Source organism: Agrilus planipennis, unplaced genomic scaffold (genome assembly GCF_000699045.2).
Source record: "Agrilus planipennis isolate EAB-ADULT unplaced genomic scaffold, Apla_2.0 scaffold208, whole genome shotgun sequence".
Classification (NCBI taxonomy): domain Eukaryota; kingdom Metazoa; phylum Arthropoda; class Insecta; order Coleoptera; family Buprestidae; genus Agrilus; species Agrilus planipennis.
Window position 1 is genome coordinate 363,289 of NW_020439048.1, and position 13,936 is coordinate 377,224.

A 13,936-nucleotide genomic window follows, 5' to 3' on the forward strand; every position below is an offset into this window, starting at 1 on the left:
TCGACGGATCGTTAACCTTGTAGGTCGGTTGGTCGTGGTTGCTGTTGTCACCTCTCGTAGTTTAGTGGTCAGAACATTGGTGTGTAAAGCCAAAGGTCCCGGGTTCGATTCCCGGCGAGGGTGTAACAACAGCAATAATTTTTCCCTCATTAATTTGAGGTAACGTGTAGTGGGTAAAAAAATTCAAAAATGAATTTTCAGATTAATATTTCATATTTAACTAACTCACTTCTAAAAGTTGTCTAAATTGTAGGTATGTTTAAAAAATAGCAACCCAAGTGGAATTCCCTGGAGATGTTTAACTCCTATTTTCTGCCCTTCTTTATTTCAGAAGGAACTGAATTAATTTTATGGTCTAAAGTTGGAGCACAGTGTACCCTTTGTAGAAAGGAAGAACGAACAAAAATTTGACTTTAAAATCTGATCTCAGATCCTTTCAAAAGTCTTATACGTTATTTATTAAAATTCCATTAGTCTTCATACAGTAGTAGCATATGCTAAATGCAGGACATGGAAAAGCTCCTTTATCGAACGATATTAGTGTCCGGCAGGGCAGTGCGGTGTTGTGGTAGATATAGGTACTTCTGGAGGATGGCCGTTATCGCCGCATTTAAAATTCAAATCGGGTTCGTGTTGGGCAACGGCGTCCGAACGCCTTCGCCGTCGGTTTCAGAAGTGGGCATTCTGACCAGAAACGGATGCCGTTATCGTGGCTATTTGCCTCGTGGGCACCGAAATTGGATTATAACGGCGGCATTCCTTGATAACGCACTTTCGTTAGCCTTTAATGCGGTCTCAGTTTGGGATTACGGATTCGATTCGGTCTCTCTAGGCTCTATTAGATTAAGTCACCCAACTAATGAAGGTGTATTTCAGAGAACTGACTTACAAATTAATTTCAATCGTATTTTCTGAAATCTTCTAATTGGAAGTCGTCGCCAAAGGGTATAGGTTATAATATCTATCTACCCATAGTTACGTCAAAACCAAATGTGTAGGGAAAGAGTGAATATAAAGACAGGTGACGAAAATGTGGCTGATTTTCGGTATCTACGAAGTCAGATGACTCAGAAGTAGAGATATAAAGATAATATAGCGCAAAGTCGAGCTGCCTTCTTTGAAAAAGAAGTCGTATGTACGGTGCGAAATGTGGACGATGATCGCAGTGGAAAAAAAAATGTTAGAAGCATTCGAAATGTGATGTTACAGGTAAATGATGAGGATACCGTGGATAGAGAGGGTTACAAATGAGGAGGTAGAGAACAGAGGGCACTATGGAAGTCAAAAAGTCAATAGGACTTCTTCTCATGCATGAACTACTAGTTAGAGACATATTAGATGCAGAAACAGGAGTTAAGAGAAGGATTATGTTACTGTTCACAAATAGTTAAGGATATGGGACGCTCCAGAATATGACCGAGCGGCATGGCCTAGAAGTTTAGACCATTGCTTAGCATTCGGGAGGACGCCGGTTCGATTCCGGGTCTGTCCGTCTGCCTTGGTCCAAGTTTTTCTGTGGTTTCCTTGGATCACCCAGGCAAATCTTGAGGCAGTAATATTCCACAGATAATCTTTCATTCTCTTCTGTCTTCATTTCGTCCGTCTCATCTTTCTCACCCGAACCACCGTCCATCCATTCCCACGATTCCTAAAAGCAGGCTGAAGAGGGTCTTCCGCCCTACCTTCCGGCGTAGTTCGGAGGGACTGCCCGCCCACCAGCATTACTGGCTGCTGGGAATGAAACACCCAAAAAGTTTTCCAGAATATGTATACTACCTCGTGTGGTATGTCTCGTAAAAGAATTTATTTACATCTAATCTCTCAATAATCTTATTATAAACTCTAGGTTAAACAAGGTATAGCGTTAAACTATGAACTTCTATGTTCAATAAGCACAATCCGAATCTATATTCGATCGCTTAACATTAATTGAATCGAGTTGTTCGTATAACTAAATCTTAATACCTTCATGATTAGGTATACATGAATTTTGGGGTAAACCGCGAAACTGTTGCTGATACAGAACACCAATCAACATGCGATTTAATTTATTACACGTGTATTAGGTATATATGAAGATACTTAACACAACGCACAACTGACGTGTTGGATTAATTCATTTCAGTGCGTTTACTTTAGAAACCGCGAACTCTCTACATGCTGAATACAGAAACCACAAAAGGCAACAGAAGGGTCGTAGCATTTGAATCGGTAAAAGGGATTGAATTTGCTTCGAACTTTTAAATTACTTTCTGTTAATTTGCTTTCCAATGCTATTAAAGTTCAAGGGAGTTTTATTCTCGAACTGAGGGGAGTGATTGAAAGGTCCGATCGATGTTACCTCAAATATTCAAATGGCAAAACGTATTGTAGATACCTACAAAAATATTCAAGAAGAAAGTTTGAAATCCATTAAATGTTTCGGATAAAAGTACCATCTATTTTCAACCCTATTATATATTCCAGGCTCGTTGTATATGTCTAAATATAATAGTGGTGTGTTTGACCACATGATTCATAAAAGAGAGCAATGTAATAGACACATGTAGGTAAGGAGGATCTTTATTGACTAGTTTCAGGATTTTGTTTAGTTACAACTAAGCCTTTCCCCTGCGGACATGTGTGTCGCCCACTTCTGATGTGGGTATTATTAAGGTGAACATACGTCTCGGGTTGGCCGGGACAATCCCGGATTTTTCTAGAAGCAATATTTGTCCCGGATTCAGGTTTTTTGTCCCGGATTGTCCCGAATTTTTGAAAAGGTTCTTATTTTCAATATTTATTTTAAATATATTTCAACTATAATAGAATTATTTTTATGCTTCTACGAAAAGAATATTTTCTTTAATGAATNGTGGGTCATCAGTGAGGGTAGCGTAGGCGCTGGAAACCAGTGCTTCGTTACACATTTTGTATCTGAGCGTTAGGTGGAAGAGGAAACGCAGAATCGTGGTAGTTGGACAATATGGAGAGATCTCCTTAGCCGTTTGTTCTGCATAATTTTTATTAAAAAAAACATATTTACGTTATTTAACTTAACTACCCCCTCCCCCGCTATAAGTTCCCGTACCGGATTTTAAAAAAAAAAATATGGTCACCTTAGTATTATAGAGGCGACTCTTGCCACATTAGAAGTGGATGAAACAGGTGTTTAAAGTAAACAGGTTTTGTCGTAACTACGGCGGGTCACTTTGTGGTTTACCAAGCTTTCCATTTTCTGCTGTGATTATGCTGAATGTTTTCACAATGGTCATATGTAATGTAATAGTAATTAAAGCTGATTTTAACTTATAGCCGCTAAATCATCGCACGCAGCAGCATAAAATTGTAATTTTGATGCAATTGCAGATTTACGGATACAAACCAATAGACGTTATCTGGTCGCATTTTCGAATTTATGCCTCTGAATAGAATGAAAATAAACAACAATGATGTGCAAGCTCTACTGAAAGATTAATGTAAATTCATTAATTGTCCCATTTTACGTGACAATCGTATTAGGCAGTTACGAACTTTCTACTTTAGGTGTATTTTTAAACTGATAAGTTCGTGACATGTTTTTCGTATTTAACTAACGATGAATAAGTTGGAACATATTCAACATTTATTGCCTTTTATTAGTGATGAGTAAAATTGCTTTTAGCTTGGCAGCCTTGGTCTTGGTCTGGCAAAAATACAAGATCAAGATGAAGACTGTCTTTATAATAGCAAGACCAAATCCAAAACCGAATGAACAAGACCAATACTAAAACGAAGATCGTATGTGTGAGACCAAGACCAAATACGCAAAAGTAAACGAAAAATTATTATCTTACATGGAGAAAATGAAAAAGGAAAATTTACTTAAATATTAAAGCGGCCCGAGATAAATATGTTCAGTCTCTCACAGTCTCTGAAAGTGAGACTCGAGTCTTCGTCTCTCATCGAGTCTACCAGGTGTCGCTGACAGAAACTGTCAAAAAAACTGTTTAGCGTCTCTGAACGAGAGACTCGTATCTCTAAATAAGTGGTGTCTCGGTAGATATGGTTAAAATTTTCTAAGTTCAACACATTTCAGAGATCCCAGTCTTTCTACGAGAGACTCGAGTCTCTCTGTGTTTCAGTTTTATTCATTCAGTCTCTCTGTGAGAGACTCGAATCTCTGAATTAACAATTTTATCGTTCGAGGCTTTCATACAGAGACTGCTAGAGATCCTAGGCAATAACTGAGAGACACTCTCAGAGACGCTGAAAGACTCTGAGAGACTGGGGAGAGACTGAAGATTTTCGTCTAGGGATCTTGCCTAAAAGGCCGAAACGTCAGTTGTAAAATATCATGTCCAATACCAAGACCAAATGTGCTAGGTCAAGACCAAGATTATATTAGTAATGTCTTGGTCCTCTGTTTTTGCTCATCATTGATGTGAACCAAACGTTTTCGTCTTTGTAAATTAAGAAATAATTCTTAATCAGCAGGGTAGACTGGAGTGGCGGAACGTCGGATATTTAATCGTTGGTCATGAAGAATCTTTTGTTAATCAGTGACACTTAAAGGAATATTAATGAAGGCGAATATCAGTATCGCGAATAACGATAATAATTAGGTAGGCTGTACGGCGTGCAAGAAGAATTATAAGCACACCCCAGTGTTTGATTTGTGNTTATTGACTTCCATAGAGTCCTCTGTTCTCCTATTCTTTCCAATACCTCTTCATTTCTAACCTTTTCTACCCACGATATCCTCATCATCCGCCTATAACACCACATTTCGAACGCTTCTAACATTTGAACCCCCATAACTTTTTATGGGGGTGAGACTGCCACGAACTTTTTATAGTACAATGGTGGGGGAGACCTCCTCTTTCGATCCCCCGAAGGAGCCATCATCTAGACCTTTACCACAGTTTTTATTGCTGTAGGACAGATAGATATACATTTCATAATTTTCCTGCCATTACAAGTTCTATTGGCAGTAACAAAATGCTACCTTGATTTTATTAACACCTGAATAATTAACTAAAATCCACCAGTTGAGGTTGTCCATTAATAGCATTAGACGTGAACCACTAGCTAAACCTAAACAACTTGCATGAATTAAATTTTACCGAATAAGATTCAACCGCATATGATCTAATCGTTGGCGATAATACATTCGTATAATTGTAGAGCGAGTGCGGAAACAGATATGCACCTACCTATTCGGTTTTGCTACCCTTCCATTCGTTAAAATGTCCGACTGTCTGAATCATGTACATTCGAATACGTGACAACGAACATTTACAATTCACACATGAAAGACCATGCAGCGGTTTGGTTTAGACCATATTATCCTGCTGATTCCGCTTTTATATCGGAACGACTCGATTGCTGAACATCGCACTACGATCATCCTGTTTGAACTGAAGCAGGACTTGCTGTATTATTACAATTAATATTATTTATAGCTTTATTGCATATAGAAATACAGTACTAAGTGTATAAAGCATAATACGATATTTAGAATGTAATATTACCTACGCATATGTCTCTTGCTACTTACAAAATAAACCCGACGTCAGAATAAACTGGTTTTGCCTAGGTCAAACTATATTAGGTATGATTTGTTTTATTTGTCCTAATTTGAAATTAATTCTTATAAATATTTGACACTAATAGTTTAGAAGCGATGACGAGAAACAACTTTTCCGTGACTTAAAATGAAAAATATCATTTCCTCAAAGATGAGCTGTATTTAACATAATGCATACGAGGGTGCGTTTTTAAGTTCGTGGAATGGTTAGGTAGGTCATTTGTGAGGGTGCTTACTCGAGTCATTACGAATTAAGCAACTCATTATTAGCATAAATACCGAGTTTTATAGTAATTAGGACAGTAGTCTTTGAACCATCGTCGACGAAACAAGTCAATCGGGAAATATGGAGAAAATCGAGTACGACGCTTACCAAGCAAAGAAAATCAGTTCAAAACGTACTGGAATAGACTTCATCTGTTTATGGGGACTCTTGCCCGGGTAAAACCATGGTTTACAAGTGGCATACCCTCTTTAAGCAAGACAGGGACTCACTTGAAGACGACTCACGGCTAGGCCTCCCGGTCGAGATGACCACTCCGGAAAACAAAAGTCGAAAAATTAATACTGGAAGATGCCTGACTTAAAAAGAAACAGCTCGCAGAAATGGTAGGAGTATCAGCTACAATCATTTTTAAAATTCTTCACGATCATTTTGGCATGACGAAAGTCAGCGCAAGATGGGTACCGAGAATGGTCACTCCTCCTCAAAAACAACATCTTGTGGAGTGTTCTCGCGCGCTTTTGGACCTCTGTAATGCAGATAAAGATGCAGTATTGGCTCGAATTGTTACTGGCGACGAAACTTCGGTTCATCATTATAAACCTGAGTCCAAACAGGACTCTATGCAGTGGCATAAAAAGGTACAATACCACCCAAGAAGTTTAAGGTGTCAGAGTCGGCTGGGAAAAGCACGGCGACAGTCTTTTGGAACTCAGAAGGGACCCTGTTGATCGATTATAAATATAAAGGTGTCTCCATAACCGGAAAATACAATGCCTCAATCCTAGAGCGGTTAAAGTAAGCAGTGAAAGAAAAAAGAAGAGGAAAATTGACCGAAAATGTCCTCCTTCTGTACGGCAACGCGCCTGTTCACAAGAGCCGTGTAGCAATGGCTGCCTTGGAGAAGGTGGGCTTCGAAATTTTGGCTTACCCACCCTACAGTCCTAACCTAGCACCCAGCGATAATTACCTATTCCCAAACTTGAAAAAAGTCTTCGTGAAGGATGCAGTTTCAGCGTATTTTTCAGACAAAGACAAAACATTTTTTTCGAAGGTATACGTTAAGTTAATTAAAAGATCGGAAAATGTGTAAGGGTAGCAGGTAAATATATTGAAAGGGAAAAATAAATTCGTACTTTTATTTTCACTTATCCCCCATTCCGCGAACTTAAAGACGCCCCCTCGTATGTGTAATATTGTATGTCCCATTACGGACTGTTGATAGTTTGATGTGAGTCCTTTTACCTGGAATAACAGCTGATTTGAGTGGAGTAATACCATCTCGCGCAACGTGCCGTTAACCCCAATGTCTGTCATCGCAAATCTGATTTATCGTAACATACGAAAGCAGGTTCATTATGCAAGACAAACTAAACAGGTACTGTCAGCTAACTATTAGATGAGCGGCTGCCATCATCACCGTCTGCAGTATCGTAAATACAGAGTGCTGGTTAATTAATTAATTTGTCGATGTTTTTCCAGTAAAAATGCCGTCATTGAAGCATTTATTCTGTACGTATTCCACTCGATGATGTGTTTTCTTCCGAGCTTTTTGGCCGTGGTCCAGACGTTTCGCCGTTCTTTGCTAACGGCATATTCAGTGATGACTGGGCAGGTGCTGAGTCGTAACTGATGCAGTTTGAGAACGGGTTACCTGCCCAGTCACCACTGAAGATGCCGTCAGCAAACAACGGCGAAACGTCGGGAAAAGCAAGACTCCACGGACCACGGCCAAAATGCCCGGAAGAAAACACAGCATCGATAGACGCCGGCCGTGAAAGCCTAAGAACTACGTATGCCACTGTTTACCATTAAATACCAATAGGATTCTAACTTTAGACGATCGGGCAGGCCGGAAGATTTTCTACCTGGGGCCTCCAGACATCCCGTAGGACTAGTCTCTCTCTCAGCGAAATTATTGCACTTCGATACCAATAATCCTCCTCGGGTTCATAGGATCGCCGAAACCTGACCGGTTTCCTGCACGTTCAGCCTGCATTTCTACATAATAAAATTATGTGTCTAATCCCATAGATTATGTACATTTCTTCGTTTGCAATCGACCTAATCGCCTTGTAGTCGTTTCTCATCAAACTAACTAATTGACATGACAGATTGTCAATAACTTTTTATAGAAATAGGGATAAGGATGTCATCGTAAAATGTGGCAGATAAATTCTTCTTTAGACAATCTTTATGCCCTATGTGCTATTTATTGTCAATTGTCCTAATTTTCTGTTTTTTGGTCGCCCAACAAATATTAATTGCAAAAGTACTTTTTGCTTTTCAATTTTATCATTCGTCAGAAAAGGACAGCAATTTCCGCATGAAAATTTAATAGGGAGATTAACAATAGCGGCCTTATCGGTCTTCCTGTTGCAGGAAAGTTCAACTGTTACGAGTACAGTAAATCAAAATAGTTTTTTCTGTAGTAGGTGTGCACTACACTGTTCCGTGTGCATTCATACTCTGCATTTTAGTAAAACAAAAGTAGCGAATATTTATAAATCCCAGAGCCTTCTGTTGTGATTTCACCACAAAGGTTCATGAATAAACATTCTCCATTTCCATTTCAGTTTTTTTTTTCAATTATTTTGTAGAGTATATCGTAACCTTTGTCTATTAAAACGCAAAAATCACAAACGTGTACACGACTTTTGCTGACGATAGTTATAGAAAGTTTGAAGTTTAGCTAGAGTTTTTTATGCGAGATGGGTTGGTAAAACACCTCCTGAGGCATAAAGGGCCTAGCTAGGGCCATATTAGAAACTGAAGCAGGAATTAAAAGGGAGAGATTACTACTCATAAATAGTTAAAGCTGTGGGATGTTCTAGTTTTAGGGAAATGCGAAGATTAGCTGAGGATAGGAAAGAGTGGACGTGCGTGTCTAACCAGTCTTAGGACTGACGACCTTATCATGCCTTTTAATTAAACTTTTCAATGCTTTGTTACGTACTTTATAACATTGAATGGATTCAATGCTTCTTTCACATATTTACTTATTTAAACAATGTATTATTTAAATTATTCAAGAGAAACAGTTGCGAACTAACTCGGAATCTTCCAGGTACCTGGTTCAACTTCAACATCGATTAGAATAGACAAAGATCTCCTGGAAACAGCCACAGGAAAATTAGAACTAACGGGAGCAGGTGGAACGTGGGTGTTAGTACGTCTAAAATGTGAAGCGTCGGTTTTTCGACTTTACAGGGCTAGCAGTATTGAAGTGTCAGTCAAACCGGAATCTCCTAAACCACAACCAGCATCTATTCTACTAATGGAGTCAACTTCTAATGGTAATAAATAGTTGTGTAATTCAACAGCATTTTTATAATGTTGGTGTCAATTAATGTTCCCTAATATTCCGTGTCCGTAACAGAATTTATATATATAAAAGAAAGTCGTTTTAGTTACACTATTTATAACTCAAGAACGGCTGAACCGATTCGGCTGAAAATTGGTGGGGAGGTAGCTTACAACCGGGAGAAGGACATAGGATACTTTTTATAACGTTCCACGGGAAAAACGTGGTATATGTAAACGCAACTGACATGGAATGACAAAACGTAAATGACAGCAAAACGAAAAATTTATAAATCAAATCATCAGTCTAGCCGTTCATTTGTTAAAAATGGTATAACAAAACGCAACTGACAACTAAACGTAATGTTGTCTAGGTTTAAGTATNGACAATATCTAAATGCAAAGAAGTATGTAGTTACTTATATTTTCAACAATTTAACACAGATGTTTCCGCCGTGTCTCATTATTCTGTTGCAGTACTGTTATATTGTATTATACCTTATCAGGTTATTTAAAATTCACCTGAATACCCTACCGTTATAGTTTAATTTACGACAAAATCGTGCAGAAGTTATACAGAGGAATGCTAAATTAATGCCCATAACTAAGCGATAAGGCAAATACATGTGTTCACCATTTACCTACTGTTTCATTTTTCGTTAGCTTAGCCTGCGGAAGTTCAAAACGGTAGTTATAAACAATATTCCAGAGATAATCTTTTATATCTGCAAAAGTACGAATAAAGATATTTAATGGTCACTAAAATATATACTCGCTACCTGTGCCATTGCTTAATTGCCTATTAGTCAGGGTGAATTGGACGTCTAACAGAACAATTTTCATATAATTCCCGAAGCCGCGGGGAAAAGCTAGTAGTATAATAAATATGACAAATTTGCATTAGGATGATTTTTCTACCCTCTTTGTACTTTGCACTTTATCTAACTTGCATTTTGCTTTAAATTATCGGTTACAGGCTGTTGTTCCACGACCAATAGACAAGATCACTTGTATTTGTGCATAGTCTTGTGTCTAACAGTAATGGTTCTGGTTCGACAGCAAATGATCGTCAGTTAGCCGACACTGCAGCAAATTAGAGACGCAACCCCATGAGAATTACCATTTTACTTACGACATGACGAGAACTGAAGCAGAGATGCTGACTCAAAACATTTTTCGTGTAAATGTGTCGAGCAAATGAAGCTACTGAAAAAATCCCAAACGTCTGACTGGTGACATCCTTGCAAATGAATGTGCTAACCGTGAAAAGTATTAGATAAATAATTAAATATATGTGATGGAAATTAAATCAAAAAGTACTGTTTATTATGGAAATTTCAAATTAATTGCCTACTTGGGTAGGTACAATGTTCGTGGAACAGAAAAAAACTTACTGGTAGTTGAAGAACGTCTATTTTGGTTGTATCAAATTATATCGCGAAAGAAACTTCGCAAGAAGGTAAGCACCCACTTAACGAAAATGAATTTGTATTTGTAAATAACTATCTATGTACTTATCTGTATATGAGTGAACTTTAATGTAATACTCAATTATTATTTATTTATTTGATTTCATACGTACAAAAACCTGGGAATTTAATATGATATTAAACAAATAGAAAGGCAATTGAACTTATTTTATAAAAAATCATCATGAATTTTTACATCAGTATCTACGACTAAATGTAAACGATTAATATGTAATGAGTATCTACTATACATAGAATATTATATAAATGCGTACTATACTAATTGAATTTTCCATGTGTCAAAGACTTTTACAGTATTTGTATTCGAATATCATGTTATTTTGAAAAAAAAAATAATGTCAGTCTCACACTATGATATCAACATGTGATATGGTATATAATAAGAGGTTAAAAAGTATTAATGGATGTAAATAAAGGAGTAATGTTTATTAATGACTACTTCTTCCATTTCATGAAGTTTCACACTGTTCCAGTTCATTATTCTTCATTTAGGTATGTATTAACAATGGTAGAGGTAATTTAGAATGACATGTACATTGACCACCTCAATGCATCCGCCGTCATACCGTCATAATTTACCGTACAATCCTGGTTGTGTAGCGAGACACTCGGTTAACAGCCGAGTCAATGTTTTCATAATGTACAATATGAATGCAAGAAGGATCGCATCTAAAGCTTCATGTCATTCTAAATTACCTATACATTATTTTACAGAAAATTAAGATAAAACTATAACAAATAGGTTGAAGTTCTAATTGGTAAATACTGACAAGTTTCAGTCACTCGACGATTTTCCAGGAGAAACAATATTTTGCTTTTACTAATAAGGACAATAATAATATTAAGGTCTATGTGATGGTTTGATAAGATACATCGGATAAAATAGTTTTGTTGTGTTTTTTAATAGTGTTCTGTAATTCTAACCTTAATTACTCTACCAGTTTGTCCAATTTGGCAAACACCAGTTGAAAATAATAATTGTTGTTTAAATTCATCATTGTCAATATTTTAAAACAAAATTACATGTTTTAAAGTGGAATTTACAAAATATTTTGTAGCACTTGCGATGCTTGGTATATTGGACAAAGTGGTAGGTCTGTTAGGGTTAGAATTACAGAGCATATAAAAAACATAGATAATATTGTTTCTTATCAAATCATCGCACAGATCTTAATAATATTATTATCCTGCTTAGCGGTATTAGTAAAAGCAACAAATTTAGATGACCGAAACTTATCAGGATTTTATTAAATTGCTGGAATTTTCTACGTTGTTTTAGTTTTACATATCTACAACAATTGTAGATATTTCCCTGCCCGTTACAATACTGTATGCTACACCACTGATTTTGTTACATTGCGATGTTTCAAATGCTTATTGTTTTATCTGTCAGAGGTCGTATGCGTCCGAAAGTGCTTTCACAATCCTTGAAAAGTTAAAATGATAAGCAGATGAATATAGGACATGCTCAAAGCACAGACAATATTGAGATAGTCACAACAGTATTAATTCGAAGTGATTTGCAGATTACGATATTTGTTACCGTTCATCTAATGTGTAATTGTCAAAGTGATAAACTGTTTAAAAACTGAGCTTACTGATCTAGGATTATCTACAACTACGAGTGAAGAATATTTCTACGTTGTTTTGTAAATGGTTTCAACAAGTCGTCGAAGAAGGTAGGCTATTTTTGCATGTTTCCATTATATTATTGTGTATTCTTATAAGATGATAGCAGATCAAATTAATTTTGGCTTCTACAAAAAGTTAAACAAGGAAGTTTGCAATAACTCAAGTTAACTTGTTTTCAAACTAATTGAGAGCATCGGGAAATAGAAAAATCCTTGGCAGTGTTTATTTTCGCAAAACGTATGTAGCTTCTCTTATCAAATCATCGCATACTAGTAGGTATTGTAAGTACATCGTAAATAAATGTGACAGCAAGACGTTTAAGCAAACTTTAAAGTTCTACTTTATGTCCAAATTAATTACTAAGAGATACAAACAAATTTCACTTGAAAAATTCGTTGCCGATTTAAAGAAAACTTGAGAATTAAGGACTTATTNTTAATCAGGCGTTATAATTAACGATCAAATTGATGAGACGTTTAAGCAAACTTTAAAGTTCTACTTTATGTCTAAATTAATTACTAAGAGATACAAACAAATTTCACTTGAAAAATTCGTTGCCGATTTAAAGAAAACTTGAGAATTAAGGACTTATTATTACTAAGCAGTATGTAGTAATGTATTTTCGTTAATAAGTTCTAAAATTATTGAAGTGTTTAGTCAATAGTTGTTGGACAGTTTTGGTCTGCTACTTATATATGTCAAAGCTCGCATTAATTAAAATTAAAATCTAAACTTAGATTCGATCGAAGAATAGCACGTAGCTGCTAATGCATTAGTGGGCCTATCGCTTATTCAAACATACTTATTTTAAAATGAATTTAAAAAACGAAACAACTTATTTAAATGCTGCCAATCATATTGGCTATTATCATCTTTTAATATATATATATATATGAAAAATGAAGATGATGACAATATCTAAATGCAAAGAAGTATGTAGTTACTTATATTTTCAACAATTTAACACAGATGTTTCCGCCGTGTCTCATTATTCTGTTGCAGTACTGTTATATTATATTATACCTTATCAGGTTATTTAAAATTCACCTGAATACCCTACCGTTATAGTTTAATTTACGACAAAATCGTGCAGAAGTTATACAGAGGAATGCTAAATTAATGCCCATAACTAAGCGATAAGGCAAATACATGTGTTCACCATTTACCTACTGTTTCATTTTTCGTTAGCTTAGCCTGCGGAAGTTCAAAACGGTAGTTATAAACAATATTCCAGAGATAATCATTTATATCTGCAAAAGTACGAATAAAGATATTTAATGGTCACTAAAACGTACACTCGCTACCTGTGCCATTGCTTAATTGCCTATTAGTCAGGGTGAATTGGACGTCTAACAGAACAATTTTCATATAATTCCCGTTTCATGAACGAAATTGCTGTATATTACAACGAAAAATGTGAATAAATACATTTATAAATAACAGGGTACATATTCTCATAGCTTATCTACTTTTTTCTGTTATCACAGTGCATTTTATTAAATAACAAAGAAACATTTACATGTACAATTTCATGTGTACAAGACATTTTGCAAATATACTAGTTAACTTTTTTATTGAAACGATGAGATTCAAAATGATTATTGATTGAATTGATGAGTTGACGTACTGGCCGCGTAAGCCTTTTACCAATTTGTCAATTATTGATTGATTTAAAACTAGGTACCTATCCTAGACAAAAATTTTTAGTCTCTCAGAGTCTTCCAGCGTCTCTGAGAGCGT

General features: G+C 36.2%; 1 protein-coding gene and 1 non-coding gene across 3 annotated transcripts in view; both read left to right on the forward strand.

The window, feature by feature from the left end:
- LOC108739465 overlaps positions 1–10,974 on the forward strand; it is a 239,413-nt gene extending 228,439 nt beyond the window's left edge. For both annotated transcript variants that reach the window (XM_018473370.1, XM_018473371.1), the window contains exons 5-6: positions 8,839–9,067; positions 10,051–10,974. In XM_018473370.1, coding sequence (XP_018328872.1) covers positions 8,839–9,067; positions 10,051–10,151 — 330 coding nt within the window. In that variant the 3' untranslated portion in view covers positions 10,152–10,974. The remainder of the gene's footprint in view (positions 1–8,838; positions 9,068–10,050) is intronic.
- Trnay-gua lies at positions 51–123 on the forward strand. Its single transcript has one exon. It is a non-coding gene; the product is annotated as a tRNA-Tyr (tRNA).
- Positions 10,975–13,936: the final 2,962 nt, after the last annotated feature.